At 55.1% G+C, this 20,000-nt stretch overlaps 2 protein-coding genes across 38 annotated transcripts in view; one reads left to right on the forward strand and one right to left on the reverse strand.

The window, feature by feature from the left end:
* Positions 1-12,329, forward strand: part of DAAM2 (dishevelled associated activator of morphogenesis 2) — a 113,731-nt gene extending 101,402 nt beyond the window's left edge. For 8 of the 9 annotated variants that reach the window (XM_060162795.1, XM_060162794.1, XM_060162793.1 and 5 more), the window contains 8 exons: positions 608-714; positions 825-913; positions 5,175-5,343; positions 5,520-5,627; positions 6,556-6,616; positions 7,792-7,923; positions 8,983-9,153; positions 9,376-12,329. In XM_060162795.1, the coding sequence (XP_060018778.1) occupies positions 608-714; positions 825-913; positions 5,175-5,343; positions 5,520-5,627; positions 6,556-6,616; positions 7,792-7,923; positions 8,983-9,153; positions 9,376-9,597 (1,059 nt within the window). In that variant the 3' untranslated portion in view covers positions 9,598-12,329. The remainder of the gene's footprint in view (positions 1-607; positions 715-824; positions 914-5,174; positions 5,344-5,519; positions 5,628-6,555; positions 6,617-7,791; positions 7,924-8,982; positions 9,154-9,375) is intronic. The other variant, XR_009542947.1, reaches the window with a different exon arrangement.
* Positions 4,575-20,000, reverse strand: part of MOCS1 (molybdenum cofactor synthesis 1) — a 43,975-nt gene continuing 28,549 nt past the window's right edge. For 7 of the 29 annotated variants that reach the window (XM_060162826.1, XM_060162822.1, XM_060162802.1 and 4 more), the window contains 14 exons: positions 19,785-19,897; positions 19,175-19,285; positions 16,772-16,892; positions 16,239-16,286; positions 12,766-14,311; positions 11,106-11,209; positions 10,862-10,927; positions 10,267-10,312; positions 8,902-9,233; positions 8,155-8,245; positions 7,987-8,052; positions 6,268-7,890; positions 5,883-6,181; positions 4,575-5,283 (listed from right to left, as the gene is read on the reverse strand). In XM_060162826.1, the coding sequence (XP_060018809.1) occupies positions 13,551-14,311; positions 16,239-16,286; positions 16,772-16,892; positions 19,175-19,285; positions 19,785-19,897 (1,154 nt within the window). In that variant the 3' untranslated portion in view covers positions 4,575-5,283; positions 5,883-6,181; positions 6,268-7,890; ... (5 more) ...; positions 11,106-11,209; positions 12,766-13,550. Of the gene's footprint in view, positions 5,306-5,882; positions 6,182-6,267; positions 7,891-7,986; positions 8,053-8,154; positions 8,246-8,901; positions 9,234-9,684; positions 10,313-10,861; positions 10,928-11,105; positions 11,210-12,765; positions 14,312-16,223; positions 16,287-16,771; positions 16,893-19,174; positions 19,286-19,784; positions 19,898-20,000 lie in introns of those variants that run through there. The other 22 variants (XM_060162825.1, XM_060162823.1, XM_060162832.1 and 19 more) reach the window with 20 other exon arrangements.

The raw sequence follows: 20,000 nt of genomic DNA on the forward strand, positions 1-20,000 counted from the left end.
GTCAAAATTCATTGAATTGCACATTTAAAATGGATGCATTTTATTTTATGTAAATTATACCTTAATAAAGTTGGTTTAAAAAGAAAAAAATCGGGCTTCCCTGGTGGCACAGTGGTTGAGAGTCCACCTGCCGATGCAGGGGACACGGGTTCGTGCCCCGGTCCAGGAGGATCCCACATGCCGCGGAGCGGCTGGGCCCGTGAGCCATGGCCGCTGAGCCTGCGTGTCCGGAGCCTGTGCTCCGCAACGGGAGAGGCCACAACAGTGAGAGGCCCGCGTACCACAAAAAAAATAAAAAGAAAAAAAGTAAAAGAAAAAAAATCATTGAGCTGTACACTTAAGAGCAAGTACACTTTACTGTAGGTAAGTTATATCTCAATTTTAAAAAGTCAAAAAACTAAAATAAAAAGAAGGAAGTCTAGAGCTGGGTGTCTTGTGTCCCCATGGGGCAGGTGAAACATAAACCACCCCCATGAGGATGCACCTCTCTTTTATGGGGGGCCCTCCCCATCTTGAGCCTGGTCAGTGTGTGGGCTTCCATGGGCTGCCCACCCCCCATGTCAGCTTCTCCCCTGTTTCCTGTCTGACCTTCACCTGCTCTTTGCAGCTCCTCAAGTTCATCCCGGAGAAGAGTGACATTGACCTCCTGGAGGAGCACAAGCATGAGATAGAGCGGATGGCCCGTGCGGACCGCTTCCTCTATGAGATGAGCAGGTCGGGGGCAGCAGGCGCGGCCAGGAGGGGGCGGCGGTGGGCGGGCCAAGGAGGGGGCTGGAGCTGCTCTGGGGTTGGGGGCCTCACGATGCAGCCCGCCCTGTCCACAGGATCGACCACTACCAGCAGCGGCTGCAGGCCCTCTTCTTCAAAAAGAAGTTCCAGGAGCGGCTGGCCGAGGCCAAGCCCAAAGTGGAAGGTATGGCTGAGGGCTGGGGAGGAGGCCTGGGGGTGGGAGGCAATGGACAGGCACAGAGGAAACCTCCTTCCTTATTCTTGATTGCCCCCGGAAAACCAAAGTCAAGGACAAGACGTAAGTCTATGAGTTTTGTAGACGTATGCACTTGTGTACGTGTGCACACGTGCCGGCCACGCACCCCATTCCCCGTGCCTCGGCATGCAGGCTCTCCAAGGCGGGGAGTCTGTTGACATCGGCCCCAGCCTGGAACAGAAATGCTGAAAAAATGACGATGACATTAAGCACCTAGAACACTTCTGGGCACAGATTGCTCTGCTTGAGAGGTCCTAGGTGCAGAGAAGACCTTGGACACATTATTTTAAGTGTGAGCTACTAAGAAAGTAGGAAATTGGGCAGCGGGATCCCCAGAGGTATCTGATTTGCTGGGGTGGGGAACCCCTCCCACCTTTTTCAGGTGAGAACTTTGTAATTAAACGAGAACCACATGCCAAGTACTGTGTGAAACACTCCACGTGGATGGTCTCACGTGGTCCTCGCAACGCTACGGGGGCCATTCACTCATCTCTAAGATGAGGCTATGTTAGTGGCCCAAGGCTGTGTTGCTGGTAGGTGGTGGAGCCAGGATAGGAACGCAGATGTCGTTCTTAAGAATCCATCCCTTCCCTCTTGTCCTGTAGTACTTCCCAGACGGCATGTCCCTGGAACTGCCTGGGGATGGCAGAGGACGGAGGCACAGGGAGCTGGGGAGAAGGGCAGGTGGTCAGGAGGGTGGGCAGCTGTGAGGACCCCAGAGGGAAGAAGCAGGAGAGGCTGTGAGGCTCATCTGCGGTGAGAACAGGATCAGCAGATTGGAATGAGAGAGCCAGTGTCCAGGATGCTGGGGGGCAGGCTGGGGGCAGAGCAGAGCATGGGCCCCCTCTGCTGGACACCAAGCTGCCTGCACTCCCTTGGAGGCCCAGGCCAGAGACTGGTCCTTCCTGGAGTTTGATGAGCTGCTTCAGGAGGATTCCCGGGGTAAGGTGGAACGTGGCAGGGTTAGAGGCAGATGTTTTCTGTAATCTGGACGGACACACACACACCCACGCACGTGCATGCACGCAACAAGGGGTCCGCAGGCTGTGTGATCATAGATAACGGGTCTGAGGGGGAAGGAAAGGGTTCAACAGTGACTCTGCAGGTCTGAAGGCACCTCCTTCCCTGGTGATGGGTGAGTCCTGCTGCTGACTGCCTTTGGGGCGTGAGGCACAGATAAAGGGGTTCAGCCCAAGGCTTGTGTTCAACTATTTGTGTCTCTTGGGTCAGTGAAGCAAAAGTGAGCAATCGTCTGTCATCTGGATCTGTGGAACCAGAGCAGTTTAGCCGCCAGGTAGATTTTTTCTCAGATAATTTCCTGCTCCTAGGAGCTCACTCCTAAACTCTCCCTAAGAGGTCATCAGTGCATGCTCAGGAAAGAGCTTCCCTTTAATATCGAGCTAAGCAGAGTGAGACGCGTTTGGGATGGCAAAGCCTGCTGAGGAAAGTAACAGTCGCTCTGCTATCGCCATGGCTACCGTTCTAGAATGGTCTGGAGGTCTCTTCTGTCCCAGACTTGGGAGCAGGTGGCTGAAGTGGTATTTGACAGAATCAGGTCAGTGGGCTTGACTGGGGGCAGAGAGGTGAGGATCGGGCAGGGGTCGGGGTCCATGCTCCTCCCTCCAGTTCTCCCAGGAAATATTCCTGGAAGAGCTAAGATTTGGCCTATCCCCGCTGGTTGATGAGCTGTTGACCCCTGTCCCCAGCATCCCTCCCTCCCCAGGCAGGGCCTCTGGGTCAATTTGCCGAAGGCCAATTCATTAAATCTGACAAATTTACCAATTCTTCTGTGAATATATTCATGAACATATTCTTGAATAGATTCTATGAATATGTTCGTTGCTGAATATACCAAATTTACCGGCGCTCATTATGAACATATGCACTGAGTACGGTCAAGATGAATATGGCTTCACATGTAAACATGCTTATGACTATATTCGTGAATATATTATGACTGTATCTAAAATGTCTGCATTGCATTATGGGAGTTTTCCCATTTACACTGATTCCCTTTGAACTCTTGTCAGTTTCTGTTTTGCCAACATTTTAGCATTTTTAGGATTCCTCTGCAGATTTTTCAAATAGCAGCCTATCAGCCTTAGAAAAACTATCCCAACCGGTATGCGTTGCCGGAAACTCTGAAGTAGTTTACTTAAAAAAAAAAAAACCAAAACAACTTGTTATTGAAATATGCACATAGAAAAGTACACAAATCCTAAGAGTCCTAATTGATGAGTCATCCAAAAGTGAATGCACCTGTGTGATCAGCGGGCAGGTCAAGGAATGGAATGTTTCCAGTCCCCCAGAGCCCTTCTTCATGTCCCCCTCTCAAACATTACTTCCTCCAAATCCTCTGAAGGTCTGTCTATCCTGAACTTTCTGTAAATGGAATAACACAGTACAGATAATTTTATGCTGGTCTTTTGCTCAGCATTATGTTGTAAGTTATCCCTGTTATTACAGGGAGCGGTGGGTTATTTATTTTCAGTGCTGCGTTTTATTCCATTGTATGAATATACCATAATTTACTTAACCAATCTAGATGGAATTTTTTAAAAACACAAACTAGAAACCATTCAATTATTCATCAAGAGTACTGCCACTGTTAGGTCACAGAATAGGCAGATGTTTCAGTTTAGAAGCCGCTGACCAACCTTACCTCTTACTCATTTTTTTTGTGTGTGTGTGGTATGTGGGCCTCTCACTGTTTGTGGCCTCTCCCGTTGCGGAGCACAGGCTCTGGACGTACAGGCCCAGCGGCCATGGCTCACGGGCCCAGCCGCTCCACGGCATGTGGGATCCTCCTGGACCAGGGCACGAACCCGTGTCCCCTGCATCGGCAGGCGGACCCCCAACCACTGCGCCACCAGGGAAGCCCTCTTACTCATTTTTTTACAGTTTTTTTTTTTTACAGTTACTTTAACTGCTTTTGAAGAGTTTTGCAAACTTTTAGTCAAATGGTTTGCATTTAATCTTCATAGCAGCATCTTAAGGAATGTTCAATTTGGCAGAAGCCAAAGATCATAATACAATGGTTTGATCTTCTCACCACCACATTTAATAATCCAAAATCATATTCTATAACTGGCAGCCAAATTTTCAGTGTAGGATTTGTATCCTAATTCTGCACATCCACCATTATTAAATACAGAATAACTGAGGAAGGGCCAGAGTACCCACATCAGAACGAAATACTGAAGGTTTGGTTACTGTTAGTCTTAGTTTGTGTTTCCAAGAAAGGTATCATTTAAGGAATTGGAGGGAAATTTTTAAACGCCTAAAGGTTGGAAAATTCTTTTAAATGATATTCAATAGGCTGTCTAGTAACCTATTTAATCAAATCTAAGACACCATCAACTGCAAAGCACACCATTATCTTATAAAACAAAAATATGAAAATACTGCAATTGATGATGTTATAATTTAATGACAGGGATGTTTTTCTTTCCAAAAAGATCAACAAAATTCAGCACTTCAAAAGAGGCAGAAACAGTCCCATAGTATGTAAAATGCTGAAGTTAAAAATTTTAATCACTAGGTTTAGAAAAGTAAAAGTATTATATATATATATATATATTTTTTTAAATTTATTTGCTTTTGGCTGCGTGGGTCTTTGTTGCTGTGTGCGGGCTTTCTCTAGTTGCGGCGAGCGAGGGCTTCTCACTGCAGTGGCTTCTCTTGTTGCGGAACATGGGCTCTAGGCACATAGGCTCCAGTAGTTGTGGCACACAGGTTCAGTAGGTGTGGCTTACGGGCTCTAGAGTGCAGGCTCAGTCGTTGCGGTGCACCGGCTTAGTTGCTCTGCGGCATGTGGGATGTTCCCGGACCAGGGCTCGAACCCGTGTCCCCTGTATTGGCAGGTGGATTCTCCACCGCTGTGCCACCAGGGAAGCCCAAAGTATTATATTCTTGCATATATCCACAGAAAGAATATGTTAAGAGTCTAAATATACGCAAGGAAAGATGATACATTCTCCAATATAGTCTTAGGAAGAGTTGGCACGTTTTGAGAAAGGGTTATTTGGTGAATTGGCTTTTGGCGAGTTTGCTTCCCCTGGAGGCAGGTAGATCTGGAGAAGATCGTCTGCTGGGCTGTGGGCACAGCCTCTGCCCCTCTGAAGCTGACACTTAACGGCGCCTTTTCTGGACTTTGTGGTGGCATCATCACCTGTCCCTCCTCCCCCAGCCATCCTGCTGGCCTCCCGGGAGCTGATCCGCAGCAAGCGTCTAGCGCAGATGCTAGAGGTCGTCCTGGCCATCGGCAACTTCATGAACAAAGGGCAGCGTGGGAGCGCCTACGGGTTCCGGGTGGCCAGCCTCAACAAGATTGCCGACACCAAGTCCAGCATCGACAGGTGCGACCTGCCGGCTTCTGGAGTCTCCGTCTCACCCCACCCTGGCCTCTCCCCTCCTCCCCTTTACCCTCCCCAAATATGCCACAACTTCCCCCTAACACCTCACCCTAGTTTCCCCCGGACCCTCATTCCCAATTCCCTTGGCCCCGTACCCCTGACCCGACTTTCACCCACAGAAACATCTCTCTGCTCCATTATCTGATCATGATCCTGGAGAAGCATTTCCCTGACATCCTGAACATGCCCTCTGAGTTGCAGCACCTTCCAGAAGCCGCCAAAGTCAAGTAAGGGGTCCTCTCGAGGCTGCCTTCTCCCTGTGATCCCGCCCTCTCTCATCTAAACTTCCTCCTTCGGGGCTGCTCTGAGCTGGCTCAGAATGAACAGCATCTCGGGGTCTGCTCTGGGAGAACCCAACAAAAGACACACTTTGCTCTCAAATCCTCATTTCAGAGATTCTCTCAGGAAACAAAGCGGGGAGTGGGGAGTTGCGACAGGGATGGGGAGAATGCCGGCAATGGGGTTGTTGTGAAGCCACGTACCACTGCAGGCGATCAGAGCTTAATCCTGCCTCTGCAGAGTGTGGGAGACAGTGTAGGACACTCGCTCCATTATCCCCACAAGGGGTAAGATGGGCATCATCTACCATCTCCTGTCACTCACTGGCTGGGGGTGGGCAGTAATGCTCTGGCCCGCAGAAAAAGTGCTCAGTGGTTGGAAGTCAGGGCTGTCCACTACAACGGATGGTCCAAGGAGATGGCGGGGGTGGGGTGGCGGGCTCCCGGGGCATCTGCTACAGGCGAGAAGTCAGACCTGAACGTATATAGGCCGATAGAAGCATCTCCAATAGAAGCAGAGGTAAATAGCTAATACACATCAAAGGTATACTGCATGCAAGATACCATGTTAAGAGCTTATGAGCATTACCTGATGGTAATAAAAATAAATCCAAGCCAGAGGCCATGTGTTGGAAACCTTCCAATATGCAGCATGACATTTCCGATCTAGAAGGATCTATAGGACATAAGTTTCACCCATCATTTTACAGAAGCACAGACAGAGCACAGAGGGGAGGTGATTTGCCAGGGCAACATGTTAATAGCCAAAGCAGGGCTGGAACCCGGGTGCACTGACTCCCAAAGCCATTGGGGTTTGCTCTGCCTTGTACTAACCCTAGCTCCTCTCCCTCCCTCTCTGTCCCCCCGCCCCCCATAGCCTGGCAGAGCTGGAGAAGGAGGTGGGCAACCTCAGGAGGGGCCTCAGAGCAGTCGAGGTGGTGAGTACATCATCTATGCCTGCCTGGGTTTGAGGGGATGCTGCCTGTGTTTGCTGCCTGTCACTGGGCCAGAGGGTGGACCCCCCCCCAGATGCAGACCCTGTCTGATGCATGTCTGTGACCCAAAGCTCCTGGCTGGGGCGACAGAACAGCTGACACAGCAGGTACAGCCTGTAGCATAGAGTGAGTGCTCAGGAAAGGATAACTGAACTACCCAAGGCTTAAATTTAGACTCCGAATAGGAGACATCCATCTGAGACTGTAGCCTATCACTGTACAGTGGAGCGGAGTGAATGAGAAATCTGCCACGTTTAAGACTGATTCAAATCGATGGGACAGAGGATCTGCATGCCTTGGAAGCTGACTTAGGGCCGGTAACACCTAGTGTGACACTGGGACCACTGTCCCCAGAAGTTCTTATGTCTCTTCACCTCCTGCCTGGGCCAGTAGAGGACCCAGGGGCTATACTTTTTTCTTTGCTGGAGACCCAGATCTCTACTATTCCTGATCTAAGGGCTTCTCAGATGATACTGTCTCTAGCCCAGTGTGGAGGGGGCCCACTCCTTTGTTCCCATCTAGGAACTAGAGGGCCTTCTCATCTTCACTGGGCGTATGTGGGGAGGCGGTTAAGGGGATAACGGGCTTAGAGAAAGAAGTATGAGAAGGAACCTTTTGTTGCCATTATGGCAGTGGGGGGATGGGGCAGGGGGCTGCTTTCTAATTTATAGCCCTTTAAAGTGCTACCCAAAATGTGGTCCGTGGTCCATGAACCAGCAGCATCGCATCAACTGGGAGATTTGGAAATGCATCTCACACTTTAATCGGCACACAAATCACCCAAGGGTCTCGTTAAAATGCAGATTCTAATTCTGAGTGGGGCCTGAGAGCCTGCTTCTTAAAATTTCACGCTGCTGGTCCCAGACCACGCTTTGGGTAGCAGGATCTAGAGAAAGAAATATGGCAGCGGGGGCGAGGGAAGCATAGAGGCAGGGGGTACTGGTTGATACCTCACAATCTTTGCCACCCTTAGAATTTGAGACCCAGGGTGTACCCTCTTCCAAAGAAAGGCTCAGTGTCCTGCGATTGGCAAGGAGGGTGGAGGACGTGGTGAGTCCCAGCATTCCTGACTCTCGTCCTGGCACTGGTCTGACCAGCACTTGGCTCTCCCTCCTCAGGAGCTGGAATATCAGAAACGCCAGGCGTGGGATCCAAAGGACAGGTTTGTCCCGGTCATGAGCGACTTCATCACGGTCTCCAGCTTCAGCTTCTCAGAGCTGGAGGACCAGCTCAATGAAGCCAGGGCCAAGGTAAGGGCGCCCCAAGCCCCCAGGCTGACCCCACCCCCACCCCTCTGTCTTCACCGGTCCTACCACAGGTGGCCCAGAAGGGACACACCCAGAGGCACAGAGCTTTGAGGAGAAAGGGTTTCCTCACTCCTACAAGAAAAGCGACAGCAACGCTGTTGCAATGTTCACTGTCCATTGACCAGATGTCAGGCGCCCCATGAAGTGTTTTCCATCCTGTGTCTCACCGCCTACCTTCTGGGTTTGTTGAAAGGCTATTATCCCATTCCACAGATACGTGCACTGAGATCCACAGACGTTAAGTAACTTGCCCAGGGTTGCCCAGCTGTGACAGACAGAGCTGGGTTAGAAGCCTGACTCCAGAGCCTAGCTTTGCTCTCGGTTGCTCTGCCTCTTCCTGCTTTGCACTCTGACACGCCTCTGGACCCCAACTGTGGGAGTCTTATTGAGATGTGGGTCCTCATTCAGGAGGTCGGGGGTGGAGCCTGAGATTCAGCCTTTCTAACCAGCTCCCAGGAAACACCCATGCCGCTGGTCCAGGGAGCACACTTAAGAGTAGTGAGGGCTTTCTTAGAGGGTTTTCAGTAGGTTGAATTAGAGATGGTAGCTCTCAGTAATAGTGCCAGGCATGTAGCTAGCTAGCACTCTGCATCACTAACTCATTAGGTCCTATTATTATCCCCATTTTACAGATGAAGAAACCGAGGCACAGAGGGGTTAAATAACTAGCCCAATAACTAGATGATCTGACATCCTTGTGGTCCTGACCTTAGGAAGTGCTTCCCAAGGTCTGCAGCTCCTGGTCCTGTACCTACACCCTAACAGACCCAGAGGTCACTCCGGGCAGCCTCTGTCAGTCAGCCTGGGTCTCCCACCTCCCAGGTGTCAGCCTCAAGCCTTTCCTTCCTTCAGCCTTGTCCTTACCCTGATGACATGGGGGGGGCTCCCTTCTCTAGCCCTGCCCCCCCCAAGTCCCCCCACCTGGATGAGCTCTGCTCTGGCTGGAACTCAACTGCCCACCAGGCTCGGGGGCGACTCTCCACCAACCCTTCTCTTCAACAGTTCTCCAAGGCCCTGATGCACTTTGGGGAGCAGGACAGCAAGATGCAGCCGGATGAATTCTTCGGCATCTTCGACACCTTCCTGCAGGCCTTCTCGGAGGCCCGGCAGGACCTGGAGGCCATGCGGAGAAGGAAGGAGGAGGAGGAACGACGGGCGCGCATGGAGGCCATGGTGAGGGTGCTGCTGGGGCCTGGCCCTGAGCAAGGCTGAGGGAGTGGAGAGCGCGTGGGCAGCGGGAGGCTCAGGGTGCCCTAGCAAGGAGGAAAGGGGAGCCAGTTGGTAGACCCAGCCCAGCCCAGGCGTCAACGCGCGAAGGAGGGCAGGTGTCTGTGGCCTGGACCGCGGTGGATGTGCTGGGCCGCGGCCTCTCACCCGCCCTCCTCGCCCTTCCAGCTGAAGGAGCAGCGAGAGCGGGAGCGGTGGCAGCGCCAGCGGAAGGTGCACGCGAGCAGCGCGCTGGACGAGGGCGGCGAGTTTGATGACCTGGTGTCAGCCCTGCGCTCGGGCGAAGTTTTCGACAAGGACTTGTGCAAACTCAAACGCAGCCGCAAGCGATCAGGGAGCCAGGCCCTGGAAGCCACCCGGGAACGGGCCATAAACAGGCTAAATTATTGACCTGGGGGACTGGCCGCAGCGGGAGGCTGGGAGACAGGGATGGGCCCAGGGCGGCGGAGTGGAGGAGGCCGTGCTAGTGACACTTACACAATTCGGTGCTGGATTTAGAGCCCTGGGCTGGGTCCTGGGGGCGGGGCTACGTGGCAGGACCCGGTGTCTCCCCACCTGAAGGGGCTCCCCTCATCTCCTCTTCCCATTATTCTTCCTGCACCCTGGCCCCAGGGGTCACTCTTTGAGGCGGACTTGGCCATCCCTGGCCGGCCCTGCTCCCTGACCCCCAGCACGGACACCCAAATGTTGGCACAGAGCTGTTCCGTCTCTAGCCTGGAGAGAGGTCCACGGACCTTGTCTAGACTTCACGTGCCGTGGGGAGTAACGGGCGGGGGCATCCAGGCTCCCATCTCTCAAGAGTAGGCTTAATGGAACGTTGATATGGGGCGAAGTTTCCTATTGAAAGGAAGAGGCATGACATACGCTAGCTAGATGTGTTCCAGGAAAAAAAAAAAGATGCTGGGAGGAGGATGCAGGGACCAAGTCATCAGGACAGGGTGACAGTGCCTGTATCCTACATCGCGAGCCCTCTGGCCCCTCTCTTGCATGTCTTAAGTTTCTCTCCCTTCCCTCCTGCCATCTCCGTCCTATACTAATCCAGAATCCCGGAAAACTCACCTTTGGGTTCCCACGACTAGGGCTCACTATCAGGTACTTGATGGATCTGGTAAGGGAAGGGGTTCAAGGAAGAAGACCCCATTCATCACCACACCTCGTACGTTGGGCACAGGGACCCCGGAATGAAACGGTCCTTCCCCACCCTGTACAACCTGACCGTTGTCTTGAAGCGAGACAGTGACCTCACACGTTGGCTAGGGGTTCCAGAGGGCAGCACCTGAATGGCCAGCTCCACCCAGAGCGCCTGGGCTACCACTGAACACTACTCGGACCCCGTACTCGTCTGACATCTGCCGCTGAGCAGGAGGCGCAGTGACCTCCTGCTCTGTCCCGCCTGCAGGAGACCCTTCCAACTGCGTTCGTCTGGCTGAGGTTGGCCCTGGGGCATCGGTTCCGAGGGCTCCAAGGGCAAGAGCTGCCCTCTGCAGTTACGTGCCACCTCTAAGGGAGTAAGGGGACCGCCTCAGGGGCATTCAGATGGGGGGGCGGGCCCAGAGCAGGCAGGGGTGGAAAGCTGAGGGGGTCCCACCCCCCCAGCTCTGGGACCCGCCTTGGTTCAGCCGACTTTCATTCTGGTTCTCCTGTCCGTTCTCACCTTCATTCTGTCCACCAGGAGCTGTCCTTCTGGGGCAGGATGATGGCTGGTATCTACACAAATTTTCTAAAAGGACAGAGGTGAGCTGAACTCCATCAAGGCTCATTTTTAATACATTTCCAACCCCCCAGAGTTAACCCCTCATCCTCTGTATCTGTGAGACCTGCCTGACCCTCCCTACAACCCCACATCAACAGGCTCCCTGCCCTTCTATCCTCCTGCCCTTCCCTTTTGTGTTTCTCACCTTCTGACCTCCTCCTCCAGCTCAGGGTTATTGCCAGTGGACAGACTGGTGGGCTGGGCCCACTCTTCAGCTGCCTATCTTTTCTGGGGGTGGGACCATAGTAGCTGCAGGGGAAGAAACACAGGGTTGCTGAGCCCAACATGGGTGTTGGTTCAAGGGGGAGGGATTGAGCAAGTGTAAGCCTGGTGGGGACCGGTGTGAAGCAGCCATCCTGGAGTCCAGGTGAGGGTAAGGTGAAGGCTTACCAGGAAGAGTGGCCTCAGAGCTGTGTGATACCCACAAAGCCCCCGCTGGAAGAAGCCGGCATTGGGACAATGGGAAGGTTGTGGTGGGACCTCGCAGGGTCCTCCCCCAGACTGGCCGGGCCGAGGTCCACCTCACCCACTGGGACCGGGAATAGGGAGGGCTCCACGTCTAGCCAACAGGCCTGCCCAAACCCCGGTATTCCCACCCACCGTGGAAGGCTGGATACGCACCAGGGAAGAAGGAATATGGAAGACGCTCGAGACACGTTGGAGCCACAGAAGAGCACAGTTCGGTTTAACTGTTTACAGAGGACACGTATATTGATTGTTCCAGGGCTCAGGCTTCTCACCTCTAAAGATTTTGCTTTCTCTATTTATTATTTTTCTAGATCTGGCCAGTGGCTCTGACACCAGACGCCACTGTAGCCAGATCGCCAACAGTGCCTTGGACCACAGACCATCACGGCTGACTCAGCAAGAAGTGCTGGTGCCTTGGAGACAGCTGAGTTGGTCCTTGATGTGCTAAACGTTGACGCCTGTTGTATTTGTCCCTTGGTCGTTCCCAGGTGCCCTTCCTGCCACCTTTGGGTTCATTTTTCCAGCTAATTTTGTGTACAGCGTAAAATTCAGTTAATCTGATGCAACCTGTCCCCTTCTCAGCAGCAACATCTGCTCCCCCTCCCCTGTGAGGGAAGGGAGGCGTGTTTAGGGCGGCGGGAGGAGAAAATTCTCCAGGTGGATGGGGAAGGGTCTGGTCCAGGCTCTTCCCCAACCCTATTCCCTTTCCACCCTCTGGGGGAGCCGTGACCATCCCCGCCCCCCACCTCTACCGCCTCCACGCCAAGGCTGTTCTCACCAGCTGTTTCAGATGACAAATGAGGCTAATGTACAAATTCTGCAGCGTCCTTTTCGCCTGCACCTTTTTTATAGAATATATTGTAATACTAAAAAATATTAAATCCGTGCCACCCCTACCTAACCGGCCTTGAAACTTGTGCCTTCTTCCCACGCTGGGACGTGAGGCGTGCTGGGCAGTGGCATAGCCCATGGTGTGTGGGAAGCAGATCCTACCCGCTCTGCGAGCCCCGACTGTGACATCCTCAGGAATTCCGCAAGCCAGTTCACGTCGTAGGGTAGCTTGAAATCGGCCAAGGTGGGAGGACTTAGACCATGGAAATTGGCCTTTTTTGCTTTTCCAAGAGCTAGTTGTTAAGCATTTGCCAGCACACCTGGGTGCAGGGCCAGAGGAAAGGCAGGCGGGGGGCCGGGGGAGTGAGGCTAGAACTAGACACCTACCCACACCGAGAGAACCCCGCAAGCGCGTCCAGCGTTTGGGGATGTGAAAACCGGGAGCCTCTAACTGCACCCCGTGACCTCCACCAGCCAGCGACGGGATGGGCTTCAGACACCCCTACCTGACAGTGCTACTGGAGATGCTGCATCTCGGGGCCTCCCTCTCCACTCCTGCCTTCTCCCCCAGGGAAGGCGGGGTGCACGGAGAACACGCCCCTTTGCTTTTCCAGCGTCTCTCCTGCTCCTCTTCCCCCAGGGGGCGTTGGGTTGGGGGTGGGCCTGCCATCACGGCGGCTCGGTGCCCTCGGCACAGACACAGTCCTCATTCTTGCATCCCCCAAATGGGCATCGTGGCTTTATTTGGTGCACCGTGTGGGTGAAGGCAAGCTCCATTGCTCCTCCTCCCCTGGTGTGTCCCAGGACGAAGGGGTGCAGGTGGAAAGGCCGTGCGCGGGGCAGGTGTGGGAGGTGTGCTTGGTCAGGAGGCCTCAGGGCTGTGGCCCACGAGGCCCCTGCTTGGGAGCCCTTGGTTCCCTCCCGGGGAAGGAAGGAGAAGAGAAAACCCAAGAGGGAAGGGGAGGTTATGGGCTCAATTGTCGGAGAGAGTCCACAAGTCACTCAGTGTGATTCGGGGGTTATCTAGCCTTGCTTGCTGCGGCCAGCCCCCTCCCACAACCTTAGTTAGGGTCCAGGAAGGCTGACGGGCCTGCTGGTTTCCTCTCGGAAGAAAGGAAACCTCGCAGGTCAGGGTAGGTCATCGAGCAGTAGAGGGGTGGGCTGACCTGGGGTTCCTACCGGTTGAAGGTAACTGGTGGCGGGGTGAAAGGAACTTGACATCTTTCCCTTGGCTGAAATCTCATCCCGTCTCTTGACCTCGCTGGGCCAGGGGTGAGAGGGGGCAGGAACTCTACGTCCGATGGAAGTCCCCCCGCTGACCCCCGGTCTTGCTGACGAGCTTGATCTCCGCCAACACGATGTCCCTGCTGACAGCCTTGCACATGTCATATAGGGCGAGGGCAGCCACGGCAGCGGAGGTCAGGGCCTCCATCTCCACCCCAGTGGGGCCCCGAGCCCGGCAAGATGCCCGGACCACCACGGCGTGGCGTGTGCTGTCCAGCTCCAGCTGCACCTGGACGTGGCTCAGGGCCACGTGGTGGCACAGCGGGATCAGCTGGCTGGTCAGCTTGGCCGCCTGGATGCCTGCCAGCTGGGCCACCACCAGGGCGTCTCCCTTCTTTAGCTGGTTCTCCTGGACGAGCTTGTAGGCCACAGGCCCCAGGAGGACCACGGCTGAGGCCATGGCCACCCGCTCTGTGTCTGGCTTCCCACCCACGTCTACCATAGCCGCCTGTCCTTCCCTGTCCACGTGGGTCAGTTGGTCTGAGGTGGGCAGAGGTCCTGATGGGGTGGCAGGAGCCCGGGGCTCTGGGCTAAGGCACTTTGGGTTGGCATCTGAGTCGAGGTGGGAACTGTAATGTCTCTGAGGGAGCCCAGATGCCAGCCACCGCTGGGCGAGGCGAGGGACCTGGGGGGGCCAGCCCCCTTTCCACAAAGTCACCGTCTGGCTGGAGAAACTCACTCTGTGCCTCAGACCCTGAACATGGAGCGAGTCCCTGAAGGAGATGCTTGGAACGGCTGGTGGGGAATCTTGGCACATCAAAAATAACTCTGGAAGGAAAAGGAAAGAGAAGAAAGGCTCAGCCCAAAAGGTAGGTCTTTTCCCACCTCCCTCCCCAAGCCTCTCCCCACCAAACCCCGAGTTCTCCCGTTCACACTGGGGAAAGGGGAACGAGGGGCAAAGAGCACAGCGAGGAGAGAGAGAAAAGCGACGATACACAGAGAGGGGCCCCCGGAATGAACACGTGCAGCCCTCCTCGCCAGGAGGTACACAGGGCCAGGGTCCCGCAGGCTCTGCCTGCCCTGCAGTGGGCTCTGTGGGTGCTCCCACCTGGGCTCCCCTCCTCACAGCTTTCCTGTTGCCCAAGTTCTCTTAAGAAACACCTAAGGTCTGAAGACTGAAGCCTCGATCAGATGACTGCTCTGTCCCTTCATTTTCTTAAAACGATAGCGAGGCCTCAGCCTGAATCACCAATTAGTTACTCTCATCTTCACATTCTCTGGGAAGGGCTAAGAGAAATCATATAGTTTATAGACAACACACTAAGGTAAATATTTAATCTATTTCAACAACATCTCAAGCGGATCAGAAGCATACACAAAGCAACAGGATGACTGAATGGCCCCAGGGGCCTCAGGGACCTTGTAGGCTCTTGTTACTCAAAGGGTGGTCCAGGGACCGCCAGCGCCAGCACCACGTGAGGACTGTTAAAAGAGATGCAGCCCGGGCCTCCCGAATCCGAATCTGAAATAACAAGATCCCTGAGGGATTCACAGGCACGTGAAAGTCTAAGAGGCCCTGTTCTAGGCAACTCCTGGTTTTATAGAGATCAGACCACTTTAGTTACTCTATATCCTTGAGAGTATTATTATTCCTTCTGAAGCAATTAGGCCTCCCAACCTCTAGCTTTCCATCATGCTCTAGCCCCCCTACCTTGTCAGTGTCAGAGGTACAATTATCAAGGCACCCCCACTCCTTGCCATCAAGGCGTGTCAGCATGGGTCAAGGCCCAACACAAGAGGATGAGGATGGTGGAGGTGACGGCAGAAGAGAGGTGACAGTTTTTTTCCCGATGGCATGCTGTGGTGAGCCGCCCTTCCTTCTCTGGGTGGCTAGTGTGGTCCCTGGGCCGTCTCTGGCCCACTCCAGCCCACAAGCCTCAGGGCTCTCTGCTCCAAGTGCTGGAGGAAAAGAATCCCTTCCCCTGGTCTTCTCACTGCTTTCTCTTGCTTAGGGCACAATTCAGGGGCCCAGATCTGGCTGTGGCTAAGGGGGCGAGGCCTCCCCTGCTCTAGCCTGGGCATGCACCAGAGAGATAACAGCATCCCCAAAGCTCCGCATGGACCAGCCAGTTCCCCAGGGTTAGAGACCACATGTGGCTCAATAAAAAGGTGTTTCTGTTTCAAGCATCCTATGCACATAAGAGACGCCCTGGGCCCATAAGTTCCCGGGAGTTAAGGAATTAGGCAGTTGAGATCCTGGCTGTGTCCTCCCTAGGAAGCTGAGTAGCACTCTTAGCTTGCTGCCTAAGCGCTGCCCACACAGAAGCGTAACAACACAAGGACCAACGGGCACTAATGGTCCGGACACGCACGTGAATTGACCCACAGGACAGAAGGGAAGGGACGCCTGTGACTGTATCCAAGCTGGGAGATTCTAAAGCCGAGGACAAGATCTCTGTCTTACCCAGAAGCTCCATTTTCAGGGGACAACTAACAGCGATCATAAACCTGAAGGACCCCCCCGACCCGATTTCTGGTGAGACAGAACGATGATTTCTGTGGCATGTACAGTAAGAGGGAGCCAGGGAAGGGAAGAAAAGCCACAGTAAAGGCTTGGAGGGGTAGGAAAAGGTGAAGGATGAGAACCTCAGGATGAAGTGCAGGATCAGGGTCGGGGGCGCCTACGGCAGGGGCCCCACCCCACGGGACCCCCCCCTGACAAGGGTGAGTGGTTACGTACTGATGGGTCACCCACCGATGAGGATCATGGGCCGGTTCTTCATCTGGGAAATATTGAACATGCCTGGGGCGAGGGAAGGATGGGGGGGGAGAGGAGAGCAGGGAAGCAGGGAGAGAAAGAGGGCGGGGAAAAGAGTTCACTGAAACGAACGATGGACACAGAGGTATGACAGCCCCGTGGACACGCACTCACCTACCGCAGCCCGACAAAAAACCCCCGCCGTACACTGCAAGGTCGCCCATGATGGAGCCCATGACAGTTTTTGGATGCCAGGACCCTGCCCTCCCTGTCAGGGATGAGAGAGGGGCAATGACACCCCTCTTTCTCCACTACCCAATGAAACAGCCCGAGAGAATGTGGGGCCCCCCGTCCTGTGCAGGCTCTGCTCTTCCCCTGGGAAGGAGAAGCATCATCGCACCCCAAGTCTAGAGGTCCAGCAGAAGTAACGGAGAGCACGGACCACACTGAGTGCCACTGGCTCACTACAGACCTCCCTCCTGCTGACAATGGCCCACTCACCGCCCAGCCTGGCCTCCCCGCCCCCTCACCTGCATGCTGCCGCTTCTTCCTGCCCACGGCAGCCCCAATGATGCGCAGCAGCTCCTCCTCAGAGGCCCCTGCCCGCAGGTGATCCCGTAGAGATACCTCTGAGTTCCCAAAGAGGCAGACCTGGAGAGATCACATTGCAGGTGAGGCCAACATGCCCCCCTCATCCTGAGCCTTGGCCCCCATCCTTGGAGGCCCCCTGGGCTGGGCACGAGGGCCTCCCGTGGCTGGTCATACTCAAAGCAGGTCTTCCTGCAATGAGGGGCCGAAAGTGCTAGATGGAGGAGTCGGAGGGGCTGGAAGGGCAGGAGGCAAAAGCAGACACCCCAAGGCCTGCGTCATCTGACTCCCGGTCATGTTTCCTTCAGCGCATGGTGCGTACTTGAAAAATACCAAATAACTGCCGACAGATACAGCACAAATACCAAATAACTGCCGACAGATACAGCACATCAAAGTCTAGATCCACACCCTCTCCTGAGACATTCCACGCAAAGGCCTCTTCACTGCATGAGAACGGACCCCAGTCAGTGGGAGCTGAGCCCCGGCATGGACATCCATTCCCCCTCCATCCTCTTCCAGTCCCTTTGCTCCCGGACCCTGCCCGCCTGGCCCTGCTCTGGTTCGTGGTCCCTGACTCGGGGCTGAACAGCAGAGGGCTGGTGGAGATGGCAGCCTGAGGTCATTCAAGCTTGACTCGATGCTCCCCTGACTCTGGGAGAGGCTGGGAGCTCTGGGGGGCTCGGGGTGGATGGGGCAGTCCCAGAAGGCGGGAAGCCCCACAAAGCACCGACCAAGTGTCAGCCCCGTGCGGGGAGCTGTGGGCACAGAAGCACGGGTGACAAGCAGACACCATCAGAGAAGACATGAACGAGAGCTAAGCGGAAGAGACACCCACTCCCCCGTGCTGGTCAGTCCCCCTTCCTCGCTCCCCACCAGCGCCCACTCTCTGCCCTCTTCTGCAACCAGAGCCCCCCTCCTGCTGGCTTCTGCCTGGGTTTGGCTGATGGGAGGTCAGAGGGTGAGAGCAGAGAAAGGCCGGGCACTTCTCGGCAGTGGTGCTTCCGGCCACAACCACAGCCCCAGCCAGGCGGCCGCCCCAGCTCTCCTGGGAGCCCAGTGACGCCAACTCCTCCCCTGCCCCTTCCTCCCAGGGGTGGGACAGCAGTTTGCTGCTGCTCATCCAGTGCCCTTACAGGCCCCCTTAACCCTGCGCTATAAACAGCCTCTTCCTCACATTCTCCTTAGAATCCTCCCTCCACTTCCCGCAGCGGGGTGGAGGGGACTGACTGACACAGTTACCACCGACTGTCCACTCAGTCCTGTGCCTCCAGCCCAGAAGACACCCTCGCTTTATAACAACCTGCCGCACAGTTCCTATCGGGTGTGCAGCCTGACGGCCCAAACCCAGCCACCAGCACGCCCCCGATCCCAAGCAGATCCCAGAGCTGACCGGACAGCCCGGAGCCTCTCTCTCCACCCACACCTGCAGCTCCAAGTTCTTTCACTCTTCCTTCCCACCTTCACCTTAACTCTTACATATCTGGAACATCACGAAGTGGCCGTTTAACTGTCTCTCTATTTCCAAATTCAACCTGCGAGTTATTCTTCCTAAAACATGAATCGGGGATCTTGCTCCCCACCTTGTATAAAAACTCTGCCCAGTGTCCTCCTGTCAACAGGACACACTCTGCACCTTGCATGGGGTCACTCAAGCCCTCCACGAGGTGGCCTCCCCACAGCTGACTTTAATCTGCCCTGGCCAAATCAGGATGAACGCATCCATCCTCCCCCGCCACTACCTCCCCCCCACCACGTCCAGTCTCCATGGCTCACTGAGGTCCCTGTGCGCTCCCTCCAGGTTCACCACCAGAGGCCTGTCCGGCCCCTCATTTGATGAAGAATCCCGTGCTGCCACCCATTAGCTCTTTGTTTGGTCTCACAGGGAGTCTCTGTGGCCTCACAGAAGATGGGCATGTCCACGCCTCCCTTCCACCCGCCGTCCCTGGGCCTGAACGCACAGCATGTGCTGATGAGATATTAGATATGAGTAATGGATGCTGGTTTCAGGAATGAACCCCTGGCCTGGTGGGAGGGGCCAACCAGGGTGGGGGCTGGGGGCAAAGGGCACATCGATCCCCGCCCAGCCCGCCCACAGCACTGAGTCCTGGAGAGTGGCTCCTGATCAACCAGGGACCCAAGGAAGGAAGGAACCAGGGTGACGGTTCCACGGAAGCCACGAGTTCACCTTGATCTGCTGCTCCCACGATCCTCCCATCTCTGACACTATCTCACCATCACCCCGTGTACCCTGCTAGCCTCACCTCCAATCAGGGGGCACGGGTAGGAAGACATAAACAGAGCACAGAGGGGACAGGGGTGCCCACGGGGAAGGGGACACTCACCTTGAGGTTCCCGTCAGCTGTGATTCGCAAGCGGTTGCACGTCCCACAGAAATGCTCAGACATGGACGTGATGAAGCTGACTCGGCCTCGGAAGCCAGGGATTTTAAAGGCCTGTGGGTGAGCAGTGGAGGGGAGGGGGATAGGCAGCTGAGTGCCAGCTCTCTCCCTGACATCAGAGCCCTTACCTCTCGGCCCTCTCCCCAGGAGCCCTGCAGAAGGCAGCCCCCAAGGCCCTCGGACAACAGAAGACTCCAGTATGAAGCCCATGAGCTCTCCGCCTGCACCTGGCCTGCCCCAAACAAAGGCTGCTAAAGATGCAGGAACCCGAGGGCAGCACGGCCAGGGACAGCCACGTGGAAGAGCCAGACAAGCACCCGCTCCACCACTCAGTCCAGTGCATCCTACAAGTTCCTTAACCTCTGCCCCACGTCGGGCCTGCTTCTGCGTCAGTGAAGCAGGGAGGCTGCTATGATGGCCCTGGAACACTTCCTGCTTAAAAGGAACTGTCCTGCATCACTGACCCCACCCCCAAAGCAGCCCCTGCCAGCTCTCCCGTCCTAGGGTGGAAGCACCACCTTTCTCCCGGCCCCATCCCTGCCCTCCCGCCAACCTTGGCTGTGCTGGATTCCTCCTCCGGCAGCTTCTCCAGCTCCGGCCACTGCTGCCTGAGGGTGTCCAGCATCTCCTTATAGCTGACCATCTTCTTGAAGTTCCACTTGTTGCCTGTATTGGGGGTGGGAGCTACTGAGTCACATGATGCGGGGACCCAGGGGCTTCAAGTTCACCCTCCCACAGCCCAGGAACCAGTTCTCCGCCGCCAGGCCAG

This window comes from Lagenorhynchus albirostris, chromosome 10, assembly GCF_949774975.1.
Source record: "Lagenorhynchus albirostris chromosome 10, mLagAlb1.1, whole genome shotgun sequence".
NCBI lineage: Eukaryota > Metazoa > Chordata > Mammalia > Artiodactyla > Delphinidae > Lagenorhynchus > Lagenorhynchus albirostris.